The sequence below is a fragment of the Scatophagus argus genome, chromosome 21 (assembly GCF_020382885.2).
Source record: "Scatophagus argus isolate fScaArg1 chromosome 21, fScaArg1.pri, whole genome shotgun sequence".
NCBI classification, from domain to species: Eukaryota; Metazoa; Chordata; class Actinopteri; family Scatophagidae; genus Scatophagus; species Scatophagus argus.
Genome location: NC_058513.1, coordinates 14,594,840 through 14,612,457, shown reverse-complemented (window position 1 = coordinate 14,612,457; position 17,618 = coordinate 14,594,840). Strand labels below are relative to the sequence as shown.

Here is a 17,618-nt window from a genome sequence, read left to right as displayed (position 1 = left end):
ATGCGTCAGCTTTGTCATTCATTAGCTTTTACACAACAACCACAGGGTTTTGTACTTTGTGGTTTGTTCAAAGGATCTGGCAAGGCCTGCTGTCATCAGCAGTTCCCTGATCTGTCGAGTGAGTTGACGCAGCCATGGGGGGAGAAAAGAGAGAGAGAGAGAGAATCAGGTGGGAGATGATGAAAAGGTCCATTGTATTTGCATCAGTCATTAACAACCCTCGTGGGTAGCTACAGTTAATGGGCACATAGATATGGCGAACGCTTGATCTGGTACAGTTTGTGTCTAATAACTGACTACTGAAAAATGTCCACATTGGGCTTAATAAGAAAAAATTCTACAGCCACGCTAGCAACTCTGTGATGCTATACCAGCTGAATGCTAAAATCAGCAGGCTGCCATGCTGATGTTTAGCAGGTGCACCAGAAATGTCAGCTGCACAAGTGGAAAAGTCAGGGGATCCCAAATTGCAACCATGAATGTCCACACAATGTCCTTGCACAGCGGATGCTGGGATATGTTACTGGACAGGTGACGCTTTTGACCCGTAAGCTGCACTAGACGAAGAGTCGAGGGATGGGATCAACAAAATCAGCAGGATTCATCTCTGAGAACCTGGAATGTTAAAGGTTATGGGAACATTTCAGCCTGGCTAACAATAAAAGACTTCTGACATCTCTGCGTCAAAACTGGCATGACAACAAGTTATTGATTATTGACAGTTTCCTTTGAAAGGCATCAGTATGGGCTTCCAAAACTCATATGGCTTAGAGCCAAGCTGACACCTGAAGAGACCACAGACCTGAGGCAGAACTGACTGTTTTCCTGTTGTGCTTAATCATAAAACCAGCAATGGCCTGGTAGTATCAATCACACATTTTTCATACTGGCACTGCAAATGTCATATTGGCAAACAGTCTACATCATATACATGTTCTGTCTAGATGTGTGAGTGTGTGTGTGTGTGTGTGTATGTGTGCGTGTGTGCATGTGTGTGTGCGCGCTATGGTATATGAATGTGTGTGCATACAAGCATTTTATTCTGTGCAATGTGTGTCCAAGAAAAGAGAGAGGCGTAATTTAGGGCAGCAGGTCATTTATGTTGTGTGTGTGTGTGTGTGACTGGGGGGTTGATGCAAAGCATTTCAGAGACAGCCAGGACAAAGCAGAGGGGTGTGTGTGTGTGTGTGTGTGTGTGCGAAGAGGGGGAGGGTGAGTCTCTTCCACTGAGCTGCAACGGCACCACCGGGTTGTTCAAGATAAAATCTCTTGACTCAGCATAGGAATAATGCATCAGAGATACCATCTACAGATTAGCCAATCAGCAGAGCTTTTGGTGATAGCGACATGGCTCTTTAGAGATGACAAAGTCAGTCAGTCAGTCCACCACTTTGAGCCAACATCTGTAGTGCCACCATCATTTAAAAATAGTATTTTTTTCAATGCTTTGAAATACCTACAAAAGTCTACTGACAATCCCTTCAACCACAGCAGAACATTTTGTCTCGCTCTAATTAGCAACTGCTAGCACACCAATACTCTGAACTACGGTTACATACATGCGAGGCACATGCAGCATCACAAAGGCGCTCACATGGCTGTGGAGTCTTAGCCTCATTATACTGAAGGGGAATGATTTCCATTTTAGTGCTCGTGATGCCGAATTTGCTCCAATTGTCTGAGAACAGCTAACATATCATAGCTCTTATGTGGCTTCACTGCATGTTCACAGTATTTCACACATGCTCACGGACGTGTATGTGCCTGAATATTGTCTGCCGCTGTATATGGCGCATGGAGAGCGAGCGAAAGCCTTCGTGCCGAGCTTGTCTGAATGAAGGCCCTGACCTGTGCTTACACCTGTGGACTCTGCACAGAAGATAAGATCAGATCATGCCCCTGGGTGCAGATACAGATGCACTCTCTACGCTTAAACGGTGGGACAAACATATGGTTGCACAATATGAAAAGCAAACTGGATTATGGCTCTTTCAGGTGTGTGATGTATAAATAGTCGTACACACACACACACAGGTTTGGTGGAGATTTAGTTGCTAAATGTTCTGAACCTCCTGTATCCTGATATCGGTTGTGTAAAGTAATCAATAGTAATCAAGTTGCTCATTGCAACAGACACAAAGTGAAGGCACTCTTTCACTATTACTAATGCAATAACAGTAGTGCTTATCTCCTCATTGTTCTATCTATGTACTACAGGGCCATATAGCTTTATTGTCTCTTAAAAGTTGATATCCTGACCGCAAGCTGCGGGGAAACATATTTCCCTTAGAACAGTGGGGAGAAGGGAAAGACTATCTCAGTATTCATATGTCTGCTTGTCAGGTCTGTTCTTTCTGAGAGATAAGCAAACAGCAGTAAAGATTAACAGGAGCTAAGGCCTCCGTCGCTCCTCACAAAGTAATCGTAAAGAAGGACTTTACTTGAAAAATTATGAATGTTGCTTCACTCATCCATACATAAACGTGCACATCCGACTCCGGACTAATGAAGGTACACGACAAAAAAACGCAAAGACAAGCAGAGGTTGTCCACATACTGAAATTTGCAAGTTCCCAAATGTATTGATCCAACGTTATTGGGCGAACCATCCCTTTAAGTGCTCTAATTTTACCTGCTTTCAAATCAGCCCTTAAAGCTCTCCTGCAGCGTTTTCACTGCCATGTTTCTGTCAGTTACTTTTGCCTGTAATATTTATTTATTTGTTTTTCATTTGTATTTTTTTCCCTCTTTGTTGTTTCTCATGTAAAGCACAATGAATTTCCCCCGTGCTCGAAAGGTGCGACACATGAGGTTCTTAAACCTGATCTCGTGTGCACCAAGTAACAAACCTGCAAGACACGTTAACGCTGAACTGTGAGCTCGGCATCAGAGGTCATTTCAGCCGTTTTCCCCTTTTCTATTATCTGGATGGACCTTTATATTAATTCTGCAATAAAGCAATGGGCAATAAAATTCAATTAATAATTAAATAAAAATAGCTGCGAGAAAAACTATGACTTGATTTCCTTTGGTTAGCTGTGCACAATCTCCTCACCCCACCAGCAGTTTCCTGCTTTGTGTGTCTTATGTTTATCTTTAATCAAATCATCCATCCTCTCTCAGTGTTTTCCTGCTTGGGAAACACGCACTGATTTATCACGGTTGTGTTTCAAAGGATGAGCACTGTCATGTCATTGGCTGAAAACCCGACACCACCCACCCAGCCATGGGGGTGTGACTGTGGGGGAGGAGAGGAGGGGGAGGAAAATGGTTAAACAAGGGCCTGCTCAGTGAGGTCACATGTTGATTTTACTGGAAATGCACCAGAGTTTGGAGGAATGGGGCCCGTCTTTCTGCTTTTCTATCTGAGTCTTGTCTCTGAGTCTGTTCCTTTAAAGTGGCGGCCCAGGACAGTATGAAATTAAACCCTCAGCCCGCCACCATGACCTCCTCCACCACTTCTCTCCACCCTCTGTGCCTCAGACTCGCTCATACCGGAGTGATCAGGCTTCTGAAGCAACACGCAGGGACACAAATTACACCAACAACTGCCAGGGTCACCTTGAAAACCAGCAGGGACACGACCAACCGGAACGTCGCTTCAGCAAACTAATGCAAAGTATGAAAGAATCCAACAAGCGGTGCTGAGTGTCCCTTTCAGAAAAATCAAACAGTGTGTGAGTGTGAGTTAGCTACTATGAGCTTCAGTAAAATGAAACCAAAATGAAAATAAAAGCAACATATGAGATGCGGGCTGAGGGGGCATTATGGCATTAGCAGACATTAGTAGTTAATTTATTGCAGGTTATATGTGTGTGTGTAGAGCAAATGTAAAGTAAATGAAGAAACACACACAAAAAAACAATTTCATAAGAGTTTTGTTTTTTGTTTAAGCTAACAAACATGTTTTATTCCCTCAAAGCAGAGGGAGAGAACAGGGAGTTAATCTTTAAACATGGAAAATTTCACTGTAAATGATCAGAACAGACTGAGGTTCAGAGAACAGACTGCAGGATGAAGAACACAAAACTTAATTTTGAAATTAAATATACCATTAGAATAAATATTAATGTGCGAAACCAACTTAGGGAGCTTGTATCTAGAAATATGTGATTTTTGACCACCAATTTTCATACGCAAATCACACCAATCAGACTATGTATGATTAATATCATCCAATATGACACGTATCACGTATCAACTCTGGCCGTGATAAGAGAGAAAATCATTTTTGTGGATAAGAATTTAAATTATGTTGATTTTACCAAGAAGATGCTGAACTGTCAGTTGCCAGAGGGCAGGAGGTAAAAAAGTTGACTGATGAGTATACAAGAACAATTTAAAAATGAGAAATCAAACAAAAAAAAAAGTTTTTATGGTTAAACCAAAAATGGAAAATTTTTAGTTTTTATTTTTTCCTCTTGAAGGAAGGCATAAATAAAAGCAAGACAAGTTGAAAACCAAGAGACTAGAATGGCCATTCTGTAATATTATACACATACCAGGCTAATGAATGAATGAATGAATTTCCCGCGGGATCAATATAGTATCTATCTATGTATCTATCTATTTAATGATAAATAAATACACTAACTAACTCGGATCAATGAAAGTATGCTTGCAGTTTGAATTTTCTTTATTGCTCTGCTACGTGGTGCGGGTTAGGTGAACTCATACAATATCACTTTCACTTTTTATTTCGAATTTATTTTATGAGCTTGTTAAGCCTGTGAATGTTCTCATTCATCCAGGTCAAGTTATTTGTCTTTGAAGACGTTTCACCGTTTGTGAATGGCAGTTGTTCTTACAGGCGAAGTTGTTGACTCTCCTGGGAAGAGATGAAAGGGCAGCATTGTAAATTGGAGATAGGTACATCTTGGACAGAGAGGACAGATGGTTTGAAAGAGGAGTAAAAGAAGCCATCTATGTGAAATTAGAAAAACCATCTCTCAACAGAGGAGGAGGTCTGCGACACCACCTATCTCCAATTTACAAAGCTGCCCTTTCATCCCTTCCCAGGAGAGTCAACAACTTAGCCTCTAAGAACAACTGCCTTTCACAAAGGACCCCCTGTGACTCTAACGACTGTCGTTATAACACAACAGAGCAGTAACGAAGTCGAAACCAACTTCACCATCCCCAACGACTGTCTCTCAACAATGGGACACTAAACGAGCCTATGACACCACTGGCCATGTGAATGCCTCCACAGAGGTTAAACACCTGGGTCTCCACACCAGCTAGTTGGACTAGTCCCATCCTAGCCAAGCGAGCATGAACTGATGAAGCCTCTTGGATGAGAGGTGAAACGTCTTCAAAGACAAATAACTCAGTCCAGTTGCATTCGATTGAATTTCCTTGAGATATTATGAGCTTGGTGTAGTTTTTCTATGGTCTCCACAAGGGGGCGCTGTTGCACTGGTAACAATTAATGGGCATTCAAATCAATACAGACGCAAGAATGGAAAAAGTGAGTAATGTTTAAGGCAAAGCAAAATCCCCACCGAAGTGATGTCATGTTTTCTAACGGGCTCACGTCTGGTAGAGCACATTTTGTACCAGTATTTATTTTTATAAGAATATACAGAAAGGCCTCTGGAAGAATCTTACAGGACATGAAGCTGTCCTATAAGCAAAAGCCAAAGTGAGGAATATGGCTGCTTTGCAGAGGATGCTGACTGATTTAAGTTGAACACTAGATGGAGTACGAGTGTTTGCCTTCACAGCTGCAGTGTGTGTGTGAGAATACAATCCCACAAACCATCGCATCAGAAGTGTAAGACGGTTGTTCCTATTGTTAAAAAAAAAAAAAAAATCAGTAAGCTTTGATTTGGTGATTTGCAGGGAAAAAAAACCTAAGCGGGCTAATTACAGCTTTCAGATGTGCAAATCTCATATGTCAGTCCTGTCAACAGCATTTAGATCACTTTGTATTAGTGGCATGAGAAATATTCAGATCCTGTACTTAGCAATAACAACATATTTGGGTGGAAAATCTTCATCCTCAATTCACAACTGCAGCTGTGTGATGAGTGTAGTGCATGTCAAAGTACAATACAGTGAAGTCATGTAGTAGTGTAGGTACAACCTGACTGACAGTGATCGAAACACTTCAACCAAATAGTACTGCATTTCATTTTCATACAAGTTAAGCCATTTGAACTGAAACTTGTTTGTGTGTGTGTGTGTGTGTGCGTGAGAGAGAATTGAGAGGCCGAGAGGTAAAAAGTTGAAAAAGTTCCCACGAGAACTTTCCTCTTGAGTGTTTCTGTTCAGGAAGCTGTGGCTTTGACTTGCGTCTGCTCACATCTCATCAGCACAATGCGTATCACTTTGTATACACTGTGTGTGCGTGTGTGTGTGTGTGTGTGCTGTCCATTGTGTCTATGCTCGACAGTCAGATGTCACCCCACGTGTCAGGTGGCTCAGAAGGCAACCCCACAGGAAGTAAGGTCAGGCCACCCGAGAGGTCAGGAAAAAGTCAAACCGCCTGCTTTCATCAACATTTTAAGTTTCACTACTCCCCGCCAACTGTCTGTCAACCACAGTCTGCACCTAAAACTTCCAGTTTTCTTTTACGAGACAGAAGTCATGCAAAATAGTTTGAGAAAAACCGTGAAGAAAAAGAGAAATCTGCCTGATGGATCAACGCTTAGTCAATACTTCAGCCCACTTAAAACAACCAAAATTTTCACAAGGTTTGGTTGGAGTATTTGACGATAATCATCATCAAACCGTCTGAGTCTTCAGAAACATCACAAACACGTCATTTTTAGTTAGAAAGCTTTATATTTAATAAAAACTGGTTCACGGCTGATAGAAGTTGATGGAGGTAGAGAAGATTTTTTTTTCGTTTTGGGAGGAGAGTTTTGTTCTTCAGAGTTCAATTCACATGAAGTATCTGTGGACAGTCTGGTCCAAAGAGAGCTGCAGGGACGGTTCCTCCACCCCGCTGTGAGACACACATGCACACAGCATTAGACAACGTAGAGATAATACCGCTATATTTCTTATTATTCTAAATCAGGCTGCTTTCCCGGGATTCACTGTAAAGCTTGAGCTGATGGGACTGAGGAACAAACTGGCTGTTCTGAATGTTTTTGTCCTTTAACTTTAAGGTTTTCTTTTTTAACTTTCAACGGAAAAAGCATTGGGAACAATTTGTTATGTCTGGATCAAAGGGGTAGAGTGACTCACACACACACACACACCTGAGGACGTAGGTAACACACAGGATGCAGAGCGGCTTGTGGGTGCCAGGCCTGGACTTGGAGGATCGGACGCTGGGTATGACCGCACTGTGACTCTCCACCCAGACGTAACCTCCGCTTCTCACCATCATCCTGTAGCAGCCGCTGACTGACTGACTCTTAAAACACACTGCAGACAGAGACAGAGGGACCAGATGAGATATTTTACAGGTGTGTAATGTACATGTAGTGTGTGTGTGTGTCTCCACTTACAGTTCAGATGATTTCTGGTCAAACAGTTTGTGTCCAGCGTGTGACAGAACTCATAATGCGAACGGCCCAGCAGCTCCTCAGGACTGTAGCCTAACAGCAGAGTAACTCTGCAAAAATTTAAAAATATATATATATTTTACAAAACATGACCTTGCCAAATTTGCTTTCATGCATCAACTAAGCACATGTTAATGACTGGGTTTGTTGGTCCTTCGGAAATGATCACAAAATAAGTTTGGAAGCTCTTTAGACGACTTAATAAGAACACGCTGAACAACTAACTTTAACCTTTTCCACAGCAGACAAGTTTGATGTTTGTGGATATTATGCAGTAGTGGGGTCTAAAATTAAATAAAGGGGAAGGTGAAAACGGAACAAAGAAGTAGTTCTCAGTGATTTTGTCACGCTAAATTAACACCTTAAAATTCAGCTTCGTCTTTTTGTTTCCCCGTTAAGTAGCTTAAAGGAAGTTAAAACGGTCCAATTTCACACTCCCAGTATCAAATATTCTGTGTCATCCACCTTTTCACTGACAGAAATGTTCTGCCTCAGGACTCCACGTTATTTAGGGCTTCTTCAGCCCATCAAATGGAAATATTCTAGATGTCTTATTCGACATTTTATACACATCTTGATCAAAATTCAGCCTGGCATATTTGTTATCTCTGTGAACTTTGACACTTGAGAGTTGTAATGTTTGGCTGCACAGCATCACTTTGTAATTGGTCAGTGAGATATGAGAGGTTTCAGCAAAGAATAATCTTAACTGAGACAGCTGCTAATGACTCGCATTTGCTGACAACAAATATTAATGCAGCACAGCAGAATAACAGGCCTGCCAGTGAGTTCAATAATCTTCCTTCCTTCCTTTTTTTTTTTTTAAAAAAAAAAGATAATTGCATAACGTACAACATTGCAAAATGTAATCACAATTCATCAAGTATGAGTCAAGTAGTTCACTGTGAGTGCTTTTCAAATGCTACTTTTTCCTTTAAAACACATTCTGACAGCATTAGTGTGAATCACCTCTGGTCACAGTATGTGAACCTCATGTCCATGCTGTGCTGGCTGGTGAAAGTGTGTGTGCTGAGGAGTGTGTGTGAGAGCGGCAGCGGCTGGCAGGTGAGCAGCAGACAGGAAAACGAATACGGGGCAACACACATCTTCGCTCGGCCCTCGCAGTGGAGGACCTAAAACCACACGCAGAGTGGGATTCAAACTTTGCAGACGCACATTATCAGAAACTTTTTGCTGTTTCACGATGTTCTGAATTTGCAGGAAGTCGTGCAAAAAAAAAAGTGTGATTTTTTTTTTTCCTTCAAGTGGTGTTTTGTTTCTCACTTACCTTCCATGTAGCTGACTTGAGGTTGGTGCTTCTTCCTCTGTATGTCAGGGTGCTTTTGATCCTCATGACAAAGTCCCTCTTTGCACCGCAAACTTCCTCTAAAAAACAAGTTATTTAATAAAAAACCCGTTAAAGCGCTCAAAAATCAACACAAAGCCACAGGATGCAGACTGAGCACAGACTTCTGCTGCTGAAAGTGCATGTACACACCTGCTGTCTGGTGCAGATTGTTTCTGATTTCTTCGTGGTCACAAGGATGAATGAACTCAAAAATATTGTGTCCCATCAGCTCAGTCTGTCAGAGGACACAACGTATTCATCAAATCTGAATCCTATCACACACCATTATGCTGTGGTGTGTGTGTGTGTGTGTGTACCTGTGTCAAGCCCATGTACTTGCTGACGTTGTCAGACAGGAAGATCATGTCTCCCTCAGTGGACAGGACCATCAGAAAGCCCTCCAGGATGCTCAGGTACATGTTCGTCTCCTCCGAGGCCTCGACGCCCTCAGCTTCTCTCTCTTCCTCATCACGTCCTCCGCCACACTTTTGACGATCCGCCCCACCTTCCAACATCACTTGTCCATGTTTTACTGAGTGACCGGCCTCTGCTTTTCTCCCAGCCTTCCCTGAAACAGCGCAAGAGAAGGAAGAGATTTTATTGGTTGTGCACCGTCCTCCAAAACTGCAGTGAAAAATATTTCCATCATCTTGGTTAACAACTCGGTTCAAGTCTACATTTTCATTGGGTTCAGTATTCATGGGAATTAGGAGCAAAGGATGTGGTCTATTTGTATTTGTTTGTACATGCTCACAGATTGTGTATGCGTGCGAGTGTTCCAGGTGTTACTACTGGTTCTATCAAGGACTTCCTCTGACTAAAACCTGTCTTGTGTCAACAGTTTACCACAACACACTGATTCACACTCACTTTACTTCCAAAGCACAAGATGTATGATACATAGAACTGACCCAATAAAAGTCTCTCTACGTGTAGGTTCAGAAATACATTTGAAATACGCAGCATTTTGAATGCTGCACAACAAATTCCTTCTAAGTTGTATTTATTGTCCGTCTCTGGAAAAAGTGGGATGGGAACCTGCAGGAGTACCTTCAGTACCATAAGGTATTGATTAGATTGATTAGGTATTGATTAAGCAGGCAGACATATTTAAGAATCATTGTTATTCAACCAAATATTGTTGGTGGAATCTCTCTGATGAGGTGATGTTTTCTTTGGGAATATTAATTTTAGTTCTTTTCTGTTTGCATAGTTGAAAGTACAACAAGATCTCTTTATTTGGGTTGGTTTGCTTCCCTACATGCGTATTAATATTCTACATGGAAATATTTTTGCTTGTAATGCACAAACAATGTGGTCAACTGGCTCAGAATTACAGACACGTCAACTGCCAAAGTCATTAAATGATCTTTGCTCTTAAATGCTGTAAAATATACTGAACTAAACGTAAAATATATACAGGTATCAGTTAATTTAATCTGCCACAAATAAATAAATATTTGCCAGTTTTGTATGATTGTAAAGCACATCTGTGGCGCAGTGAAGGAGCCAGACGCTTGCCTGTGCAGATGCTGGTGTGTCGGTACCTTTGAGCAGGGTGTGTGTGCGCATGTAGCTGAGTGTGAGGCGAATGACAGAGGGCTTGTCCAGGTGAGCTCGGACGGAGGGCTGCAGTGGCAGGAGACGGGATAAATCTGCAAACACGTCGGACTCCACCCGTCGTCTCCTTCTGGCTGCCTCGCGGCTGATCGCCCTGCAGAGGAGCAGGAGGTCAGTTGGAAAAAATCAAATCATCCTAATAAAATTCGCATGGATTTTTACGAATTGAAAATGACATGAAGTAAATCATTGTAAACTGACAAAGCATTGTATATGAATATAGAAGGGAAACACACTAAACTCTGTAACTGTGTATTACAGAGTTACATATTACGGCATAATATTTGAAATTGCAACTTCACTTTTTGTTGGAAGACAACAGAAAATACTAAGTGTGTGCACACAGGAAAGTGTTTGTTGCCACAGCAATTAATAATCATTTATTATTTATTCAGAAATTCAGCCACAGCGAGTTATACTGTACTTTTGCTTACTTTTCACGGTACATTTTGCTCACTACAGCTTTAACCGTGCAGATTTAACTGATACAACAACTCTTATCTGGTAAAAAAAAAAAATTACGTGTATATAAAAGAAGGTTTCAGTTTGACAGCACGATAATATCTTGACATTATTTGATGTGTTATAGAAAATTTCTCAACATTTAAGGAAGCATGCAATACTTCAACTGTGATGAGAAAGGAAATTGAGGTTCATGCTTTCATGAACACGCTTACTTTTACTTTTTTATGAGTCATTTTTTACTTAGCATTTTGATTGCAGGGATTTTACTTGGTATTTTTCCACTGGGGTTTTTGTTACAGTTAACAGATGGGGAAGGACAGAAAGTGCATAGTGGTCAATATTCAAGTTATCTAGATGCCCAGCGTGACCACAACACCATCTCTGGGCTCACCACATCACCTCAGGTACTGTAGCTAAGTGGCACAGAAACAATTCAGTGAAAGCAACAACTGAACAGATTGAGATCAGATGCCCTGTGACGATGGTTATCAAAATGTCTCTGTGCTCAAAGCGACATGCGGCTTTTACCTTCTCTTCTCCTTGTCGGCTGTCATCATGTTCCACGGGCGTCTCTATCCGGTGTCATGGTGAACACTGAGATGAGAGGGATGGTGGCAGCAGGAGTTCACAGCGCAGCAGGGAATCTCCCCGCTACAATTTGCACCATGGCAGGTAGTCTAATTAATTGGAGAGGCAATTAGTGGTGCCAAATGTCACGAGGCAAGTGGTGGAACAGTGAGCGTCTCCTCCACCCTCTGCAAATGCATCACCTTACAGGCCTCCACAAAACTGAGCACGCTGATAGGTCAGCTCAAGCCAGAAAAAAAGCATCACCCTGCCCTCCCCCTTCCTCCCTCTCTCCACTCCACCCTCCCACCTCCCACCCACCCCATCTGCTACTGTCACGCAAACTTTAAAGCATCCCACAGAAGAAGAAAAAGCAGATCAGCCTCTGAACACCAGCAGAGAGTCTATAAAAAAAAAAACAACTGGACAAGGAAAGGACAACAGAGAGGAGTCTGGGAGTGATGTAGACAGCTCAGTGTTTTATTGGAATCAGACCAGACAGGACTAGCCCGGCTGTTGCACTACATTTTGGCACAGAGTAAGATAGTGTGACCAGGAACAGCCCTACCCCTGGGTGCACAAAGCTTCACTACACACCGACTCTACTGCACACAGAGCAAACCAGCTCGCCTTCAGATCACTGTACAGTACATGCGACGACAGTCCTTCTCTATGTGTGCAAGTGTGTGTGTCTGTAAGAAAGAGAGTGAGAAGAGGAAGGGAGGACGAGGAGGAGGAGGCAAAGGAGAGAGGCTGAATGTGTGTGTTTCGTCTGTGTGTGTTTGAAATAAGAGGTAATTCAGCTGCTGGTTTTCCACATTTCTTTTTCAACCGGCTGTAACAGACCTATGATAGTATAGTTATAGTATGATACACAAAGGTTTCCTCCAGATACACTTTACAATAATAATAATAATAATAATAATAATAATAATAATTACAATAAAAAAGAAAGACAATAAGAAAGAAATGCCATTCTTGAAAAAAGCAGAAAAGTCAGAAAAAGCAGGTGGTTTTGGCTGAGTGAGACGGCTGCTGGAAGCAGGGAAAGGGGAATTGGTGCTTTGGAGGGGGGGCGAAAACACTGATGGTAACTATAGAAACAGAAATGCTGAGGACGAAAAGTCACACACCGACAGGGAAGAGAGGGAAAGAAAAAAAAAACGCATCACGCATTCACACGTACGAAAATGTACACTCACGACAGATTAACTCCCACGGGCCAGCACATTCACGCCGGCCGGGCAGACGCCGAAGGGCTCTGAAACTAGCAGATGGGTGAAATAGCTGGAAATCGGGCTTTTTTAACTGCTACACAGGCCGCCTGTGACACTCCGCTCCACATAATTAGTTCAATAGCCTGTAACTTTTAAGCTCGACATTCGTTTTATACACACACGAGACAGGACGAAGAGGAGGAGAAGGAGGAGGAGGAGGAGGAGGGCATGGAGGTGAACATGAGAGCAAAATTTCAATCATTCCACGATCAAAAAAACAAAACAAACAAACAAAAACACCCAAAACACACATTTTGAGGAGAAAAAAAAAAGACCAAAATAACACATGAACAAAACAAACTGTAAAATATATAGATAGTCAGGGTATTGCACAAAGGGTATTTGGCCCTAACTGGTCCACAATAAGGACAGTAATAACACAGGTAGGGTGCTTGTCCATGCGCCACGATTCTCCTTTACTAGCAGACAACAACACCAACACGATACAGCCACTCAACACAGGCTATATACAGGCCTCTGCACCCAGCACCTACTGTACAGTCCACATGGGTGCAGGGGAGAGAAGCAGTGTGTGTGTGTGTGTGTGTGTGAGTGTGTTTATGTGTGCATGTGCAGCTAGCCGTGTGAGAGCGTGTTTGTGAGTAAAACTTGGAGTCGTAGTGTGCATGTGTGTGCGTTTGGGTGTAAATCCACCTTAAATGTGTGTGAGAGCGTGAGCAGGTGTGTATATTCATATTCATAGTCATATTCATATTCATAGTAATAGTCATATTTATATTCATAATAAACCCAGGCAACAAGAACAACACAATGCAAGTAAAGGATATTTCAAAAGTAACAACAACCAATAGCTTCAAAGTAAAGGAGTGACTGTGTGTGTGTGTGTGTGTGTGTGTGTGTGTGCTTGTGTGTGTGGTTTGTAAAGGGATTGATGGTCAGCAGTGTGTGCATACGTGCGTGCCAGGTTTAGTGTTGTTGGATCAGTGTGTGTGTGTGTGTGTGTGTGTGTGTGTGTGTGTTAGGTCTGCGTCTCCTCGGGGGCGCAGTAGGAGAAGTCTTTGAACTCCTCCTGGTTGATCTGTCGGATGATGGCCTCGTCCGTGGGCGTCAACACAGGGTCCTCCTTGGTGAAGTCCTGGTCAAAGTTATTCACATCTCGCTTGGTCTTCTGCAGAGGTGCACACACACACACACACACACACACAGAGGGAGGAAGGATATCAGCGGAACAAACTCCACAACAATCTAGGGCTCTAAAAGTGAGAACAGAGCGACACCTTCTGACCACTGAGACTCATTGCCTTTTCTGTGTTAGCACACACCTGTGCACGTTGTTACATGTGTGAACACGTGTTCTACATCACCCAGCATGGGTGTGGGCAGCCACCCCACTGCACAGAGGGACAATGATTTAAATATAAATGTCTTTTTATTTTAAAGTAAACTATTTATCTTTGCTTTTACATTTTGTTGCGAAATACTGGCTGCTCTCACTTCCTCTGACATAAAATGCTGTATTGTTTACGCAGGGATTACACGCGTGTAAGGACGTAAAACATCAGTGAATGCGTCAGAGGTTGTGTCTCTTACAATCCGGGGTTTAAAGGGTGGTTTGACTTTTCTCTGCTCCAGCAGGACCCAGTCGATCTCTCTGAAGAAGGCGTGGGTCTTGATGGCCTCCTCACAGCCCTGGCTCACCACGCAGCCCAGACGCTTGGCCGGGTTCTTGGTCATGAACTGCACACAAGACGCACAAACAATACACACTTTCAGATTTCGAACTGTACTGTCTCAAAAACAGCCCCTTTAAGACGCTCAGTAGCCGCAGTTTCATCCACAAAATGACAGGGACAGAACGAGGGGTTGAGCAGGAAGCATTTCAGCACTAATAATAGAGCTGAGGCATTAATGGCTCTGTGGATGTACAAACAAAGAGCGATGAAACAGGTCAGCAGAGTGCTGGTGTTATTTACTGTCACTGAAAGCCGAGTCTCTTTTCCTTCTGTTGTCTGTTCAATATTCAAAGAGCACTTTGTTATCTGCTGTGGTTTTATGATCACATTGTTATTACTTTGACCTCTTCGAGAGTTTGTTGTTTTTTGGTTTTTTTTTCACTCTGCTCAGTGTCGCAGCAAAGTGAATCGTAGCGCCTCGTGTTAAGTGCACTCGAGTTGTTCGAGGACAGAAACATGGAAGAACAAGTGACCATAAGAACAAGACACAAATCATTTTTGCACAAAAAACCCTTTAAGTCTTGGCAGTCACAGACATCCATTTCATAATGAAAGGCGTCTAGACATCTGGCAGAAACAAGTGCATTTCAACACTCCCATGTATCCGTCGAGCTGTGTTAAAACAAAGGTAATATGTAACCAAGTCCCGGTTTGTGTCTGTCTCACGTGTCATCACTACAGTCAAGTCATAGAGCTAAGCATCGGATTTTCCAAAAAATAAACCCACAGTGAAGTTTGAAAAATCCAGAAGGTCATTTAACAAATTTTACTGTTGTTCTGAAGGTATTTCAACAAACCTCAAAAACTCCTTTAACTAACAGGAGGAAAAAATGTTTTTAACCTGCTGTCCAGATCTGTTTTCTCACCCAAACAAAGATGCAAATAATACTGTCTTCTGGCTTAATTTGTGCATGAAACAACCACAATTTTTTTGTTTTTCATTTTTAAACAAAATAATGGCCAAAAACTGACAAAAGGTGTTTCATCATACAACAGATTTTTGCTCTGATCTTTAAAAAAGTCTTATAGGATTTTGGAAAAAGAGCAGTAATGTTACAATACGTTACAAAGTGCTCCACGTGGATGATTACTAGAGAGGTTTTGTCTAAAGAGTTTGTTTATGTGGATTTGGTAATGAACATTGAACATGGTTAAGAAACAAAAAAGCAAAACAGACCACTTTCATACACCACATCATCTGATAAGAACAAAATCTGCGGGATTAAATTTTGCTAAAATTAAACTATTCTTCATTTTGTCGTGGATGCCTTCAAGCGCCAGCAGGAAGCAGCCGCTGAAGAAGGTGAGATACACTCTCGACGGGATATGAATCTCTCTTTAAACTTTAATAATCAAAGAAAATGTGGAAAAAGGTGTGCTGAGACGACTCGTACCGCTCTGAGGATAGAAACAGCTTCCTTGCTGAGCCACACGGGGTAAAGGACGTCGTCGTGGAGAATCGACTCGAACAAGTCGTCTTCATTATCAGCTTCGAACGGAGGCTGTCCGGCCATCATCTCATACATCAGCACCCCCAGGGCCCACCAGTCCACAGAGGCCCCGTACTCCAGCTCCTGCAGGATCTGAATTCAACAACATGACACGGTTCAACATGGAGGACAGCAACACCAACCTCCACCTGTGTAAATGCTGCAGCGCAGGTCCGCCTGTGCAAAGGCTTTAATTAGAAAACTCCCGGTCCACAGTTCGCTGATGAGCAACGAGCGGGAAATACGTCACGTCATTTGTCCCCATGTGAAATCTTCAATCTTTTCTTCACTCTACTGTGTTTGTGTACATCAGCATCAGTTTAACTGAACAACTTCAAATGTTCATCATTTTTAGGTAAAAGGTAAAGCAAAATTCAAAACAAAACAAAAGGGCAGATGAGGGCATTAATCACTTCATGAGATGAATCCTTAGCTGCAACCCTGACAGTAACATAAAACTGCAAAGGTGAGCTCACCTCGGGGGCGATGTAGTCGGGGGTGCCGCAGAAGGTGGTGGTGGTCACTCCGTTCATGATGCCCTCTTTGCACATGCCAAAGTCTGCCAGCTTACAGTGACCTTCTGCATCCAACAGGATGTTATCCAGCTTCAGATCCCTGAAGACACAGAAAATCATCATCATCTGGTTTCCACAGCAGTTGCTCTAACTAAAAACTAACCATCCAACCACCAAACTAACCTAACAGTAACCCATCCATCCATTTTCTATACCGCTTATCCGTCAGGGTCGCGGGGGAGCTGGAGTCTATCCCAGCTGACTACGGGCGAGAGGCGCGGTTCACCCTGGACTGGTCGCCAGTCAATCTCAGGGCCAACACACAAAGACAGACAACCACACACTCACACTCACACCTATAGGGACAATGTAGAGCAGCCAATTAACCTAATGTGCCTGTTTTTGGTATTGTGGGAGGAAGCCGGAGTACCTGGAGAAAACCCACGCAGGCACAGGGAGAACATGCAAACTCCACATAGAAGGACCCAGACCGGGATTTGAACCTGAAACCCTCTTGCTATGAGGTGACAGTGCTAACCACTGCACCACCGTGCCACCCCCTAACGGTAACCAAGTTCTTCAAATAAATGTTATGAAGAATCAGCTTTATGATGTCCTTGGCTGAAAAACAGTGGTGTGTTTACCTGTAGATAACCCCGTTACGGTGCAGGAACATGAGGGCTGAGGTGACTTCGGCGGCGTAGAAACGAGAGCGAGGCTCGTCAAACTTCCTGGATCGCTGAATCTGGAACATCAAGTCTCCTCCGTTCACATATTCCATTACAAAAAACAAACGGTCCTGCGGAGACAGAGACAGAGGTATGAGACAGAGAAAAAAAAGACTTGTACTGGTCAAACTGGTACGCATGTGTGCTGTCTGGTGGTCCCACCCGTGTCTGGAAGCAGCAGTACAGCTGGGTGAGGTAGGGGTGTCGGCGGGCGAGGGCCAGGATGCGCTTCTCGGTCATGGTGCAGTCCACATCGTCGTCCTGAAGAATTACGTCCTTCTTCAAAACTTTGACTGCATAAACCTCCTCCGTCCCCTTCAGCTCCGCTAGCATCACCTGGATAACAGGTAGAGGATGGGGGAGACAAAGGGCAGGGAGAAGGGGTTAAGATGCA

The 17,618-nt window shown here is 42.9% G+C and overlaps 2 protein-coding genes across 3 annotated transcripts in view; both read right to left on the bottom strand.

Moving 5' to 3' along the window:
* Positions 1-6,352: 6,352 nt before the first annotated feature.
* The window catches only part of prkcea (protein kinase C, epsilon a), a 37,532-nt gene continuing 26,266 nt past the window's right edge, over positions 6,353-17,618 (bottom strand). The window contains exons 10-16 of one of the 2 annotated variants that reach the window (XR_006842018.1): positions 17,387-17,560; positions 17,141-17,295; positions 16,458-16,596; positions 15,886-16,074; positions 14,349-14,495; positions 13,630-13,926; positions 6,353-6,371 (exon numbers count right to left, since the gene is read on the bottom strand). Coding sequence is in view for 1 of the 2 variants with exons in the window: in XM_046376977.1 (XP_046232933.1) it covers positions 13,777-13,926; positions 14,349-14,495; positions 15,886-16,074; positions 16,458-16,596; positions 17,141-17,295; positions 17,387-17,560 (954 nt within the window). In the remaining variant the exon portion in view is untranslated. Of the gene's footprint in view, positions 6,372-11,971; positions 13,927-14,348; positions 14,496-15,885; positions 16,075-16,457; positions 16,597-17,140; positions 17,296-17,386; positions 17,561-17,618 lie in introns of those variants that run through there. The other variant, XM_046376977.1, reaches the window with a different exon arrangement.
* On the bottom strand, positions 6,770-11,755 carry epas1a (endothelial PAS domain protein 1a). The gene is made up of 9 exons (XM_046376978.1): positions 11,482-11,755; positions 10,416-10,582; positions 9,186-9,436; positions 9,019-9,103; positions 8,809-8,906; positions 8,490-8,653; positions 7,464-7,570; positions 7,212-7,380; positions 6,770-6,952 (listed from the first exon to the last, which is right to left on the bottom strand). Exons 1-9 carry the CDS (start codon positions 11,508-11,510, stop codon positions 6,889-6,891), a joined length of 1,134 nt encoding a protein of 377 aa, XP_046232934.1. The 5' UTR covers positions 11,511-11,755; the 3' UTR covers positions 6,770-6,888.

What these genes read in the sequence shown, in the direction of transcription:
- epas1a (XM_046376978.1), bottom strand. Translation starts at nt 11,510, where the DNA reads ATGATGACAGCCGACAAGGAGAAGAGAAG. An exon ending in CAATCTGCACCAGACAGCAG is followed by an intron (nt 8,907 to 9,018) that starts GTGTGTACATGC and finishes CTTGTTTTTTAG; the next exon opens with AGGAAGTTTGCGGTGCAAAG. An exon ending in TGTGTTACCTACGTCCTCAG is followed by an intron (nt 6,953 to 7,211) that starts GTGTGTGTGTGT and finishes TGTGTCTCACAG; the next exon opens with CGGGGTGGAGGAACCGTCCC.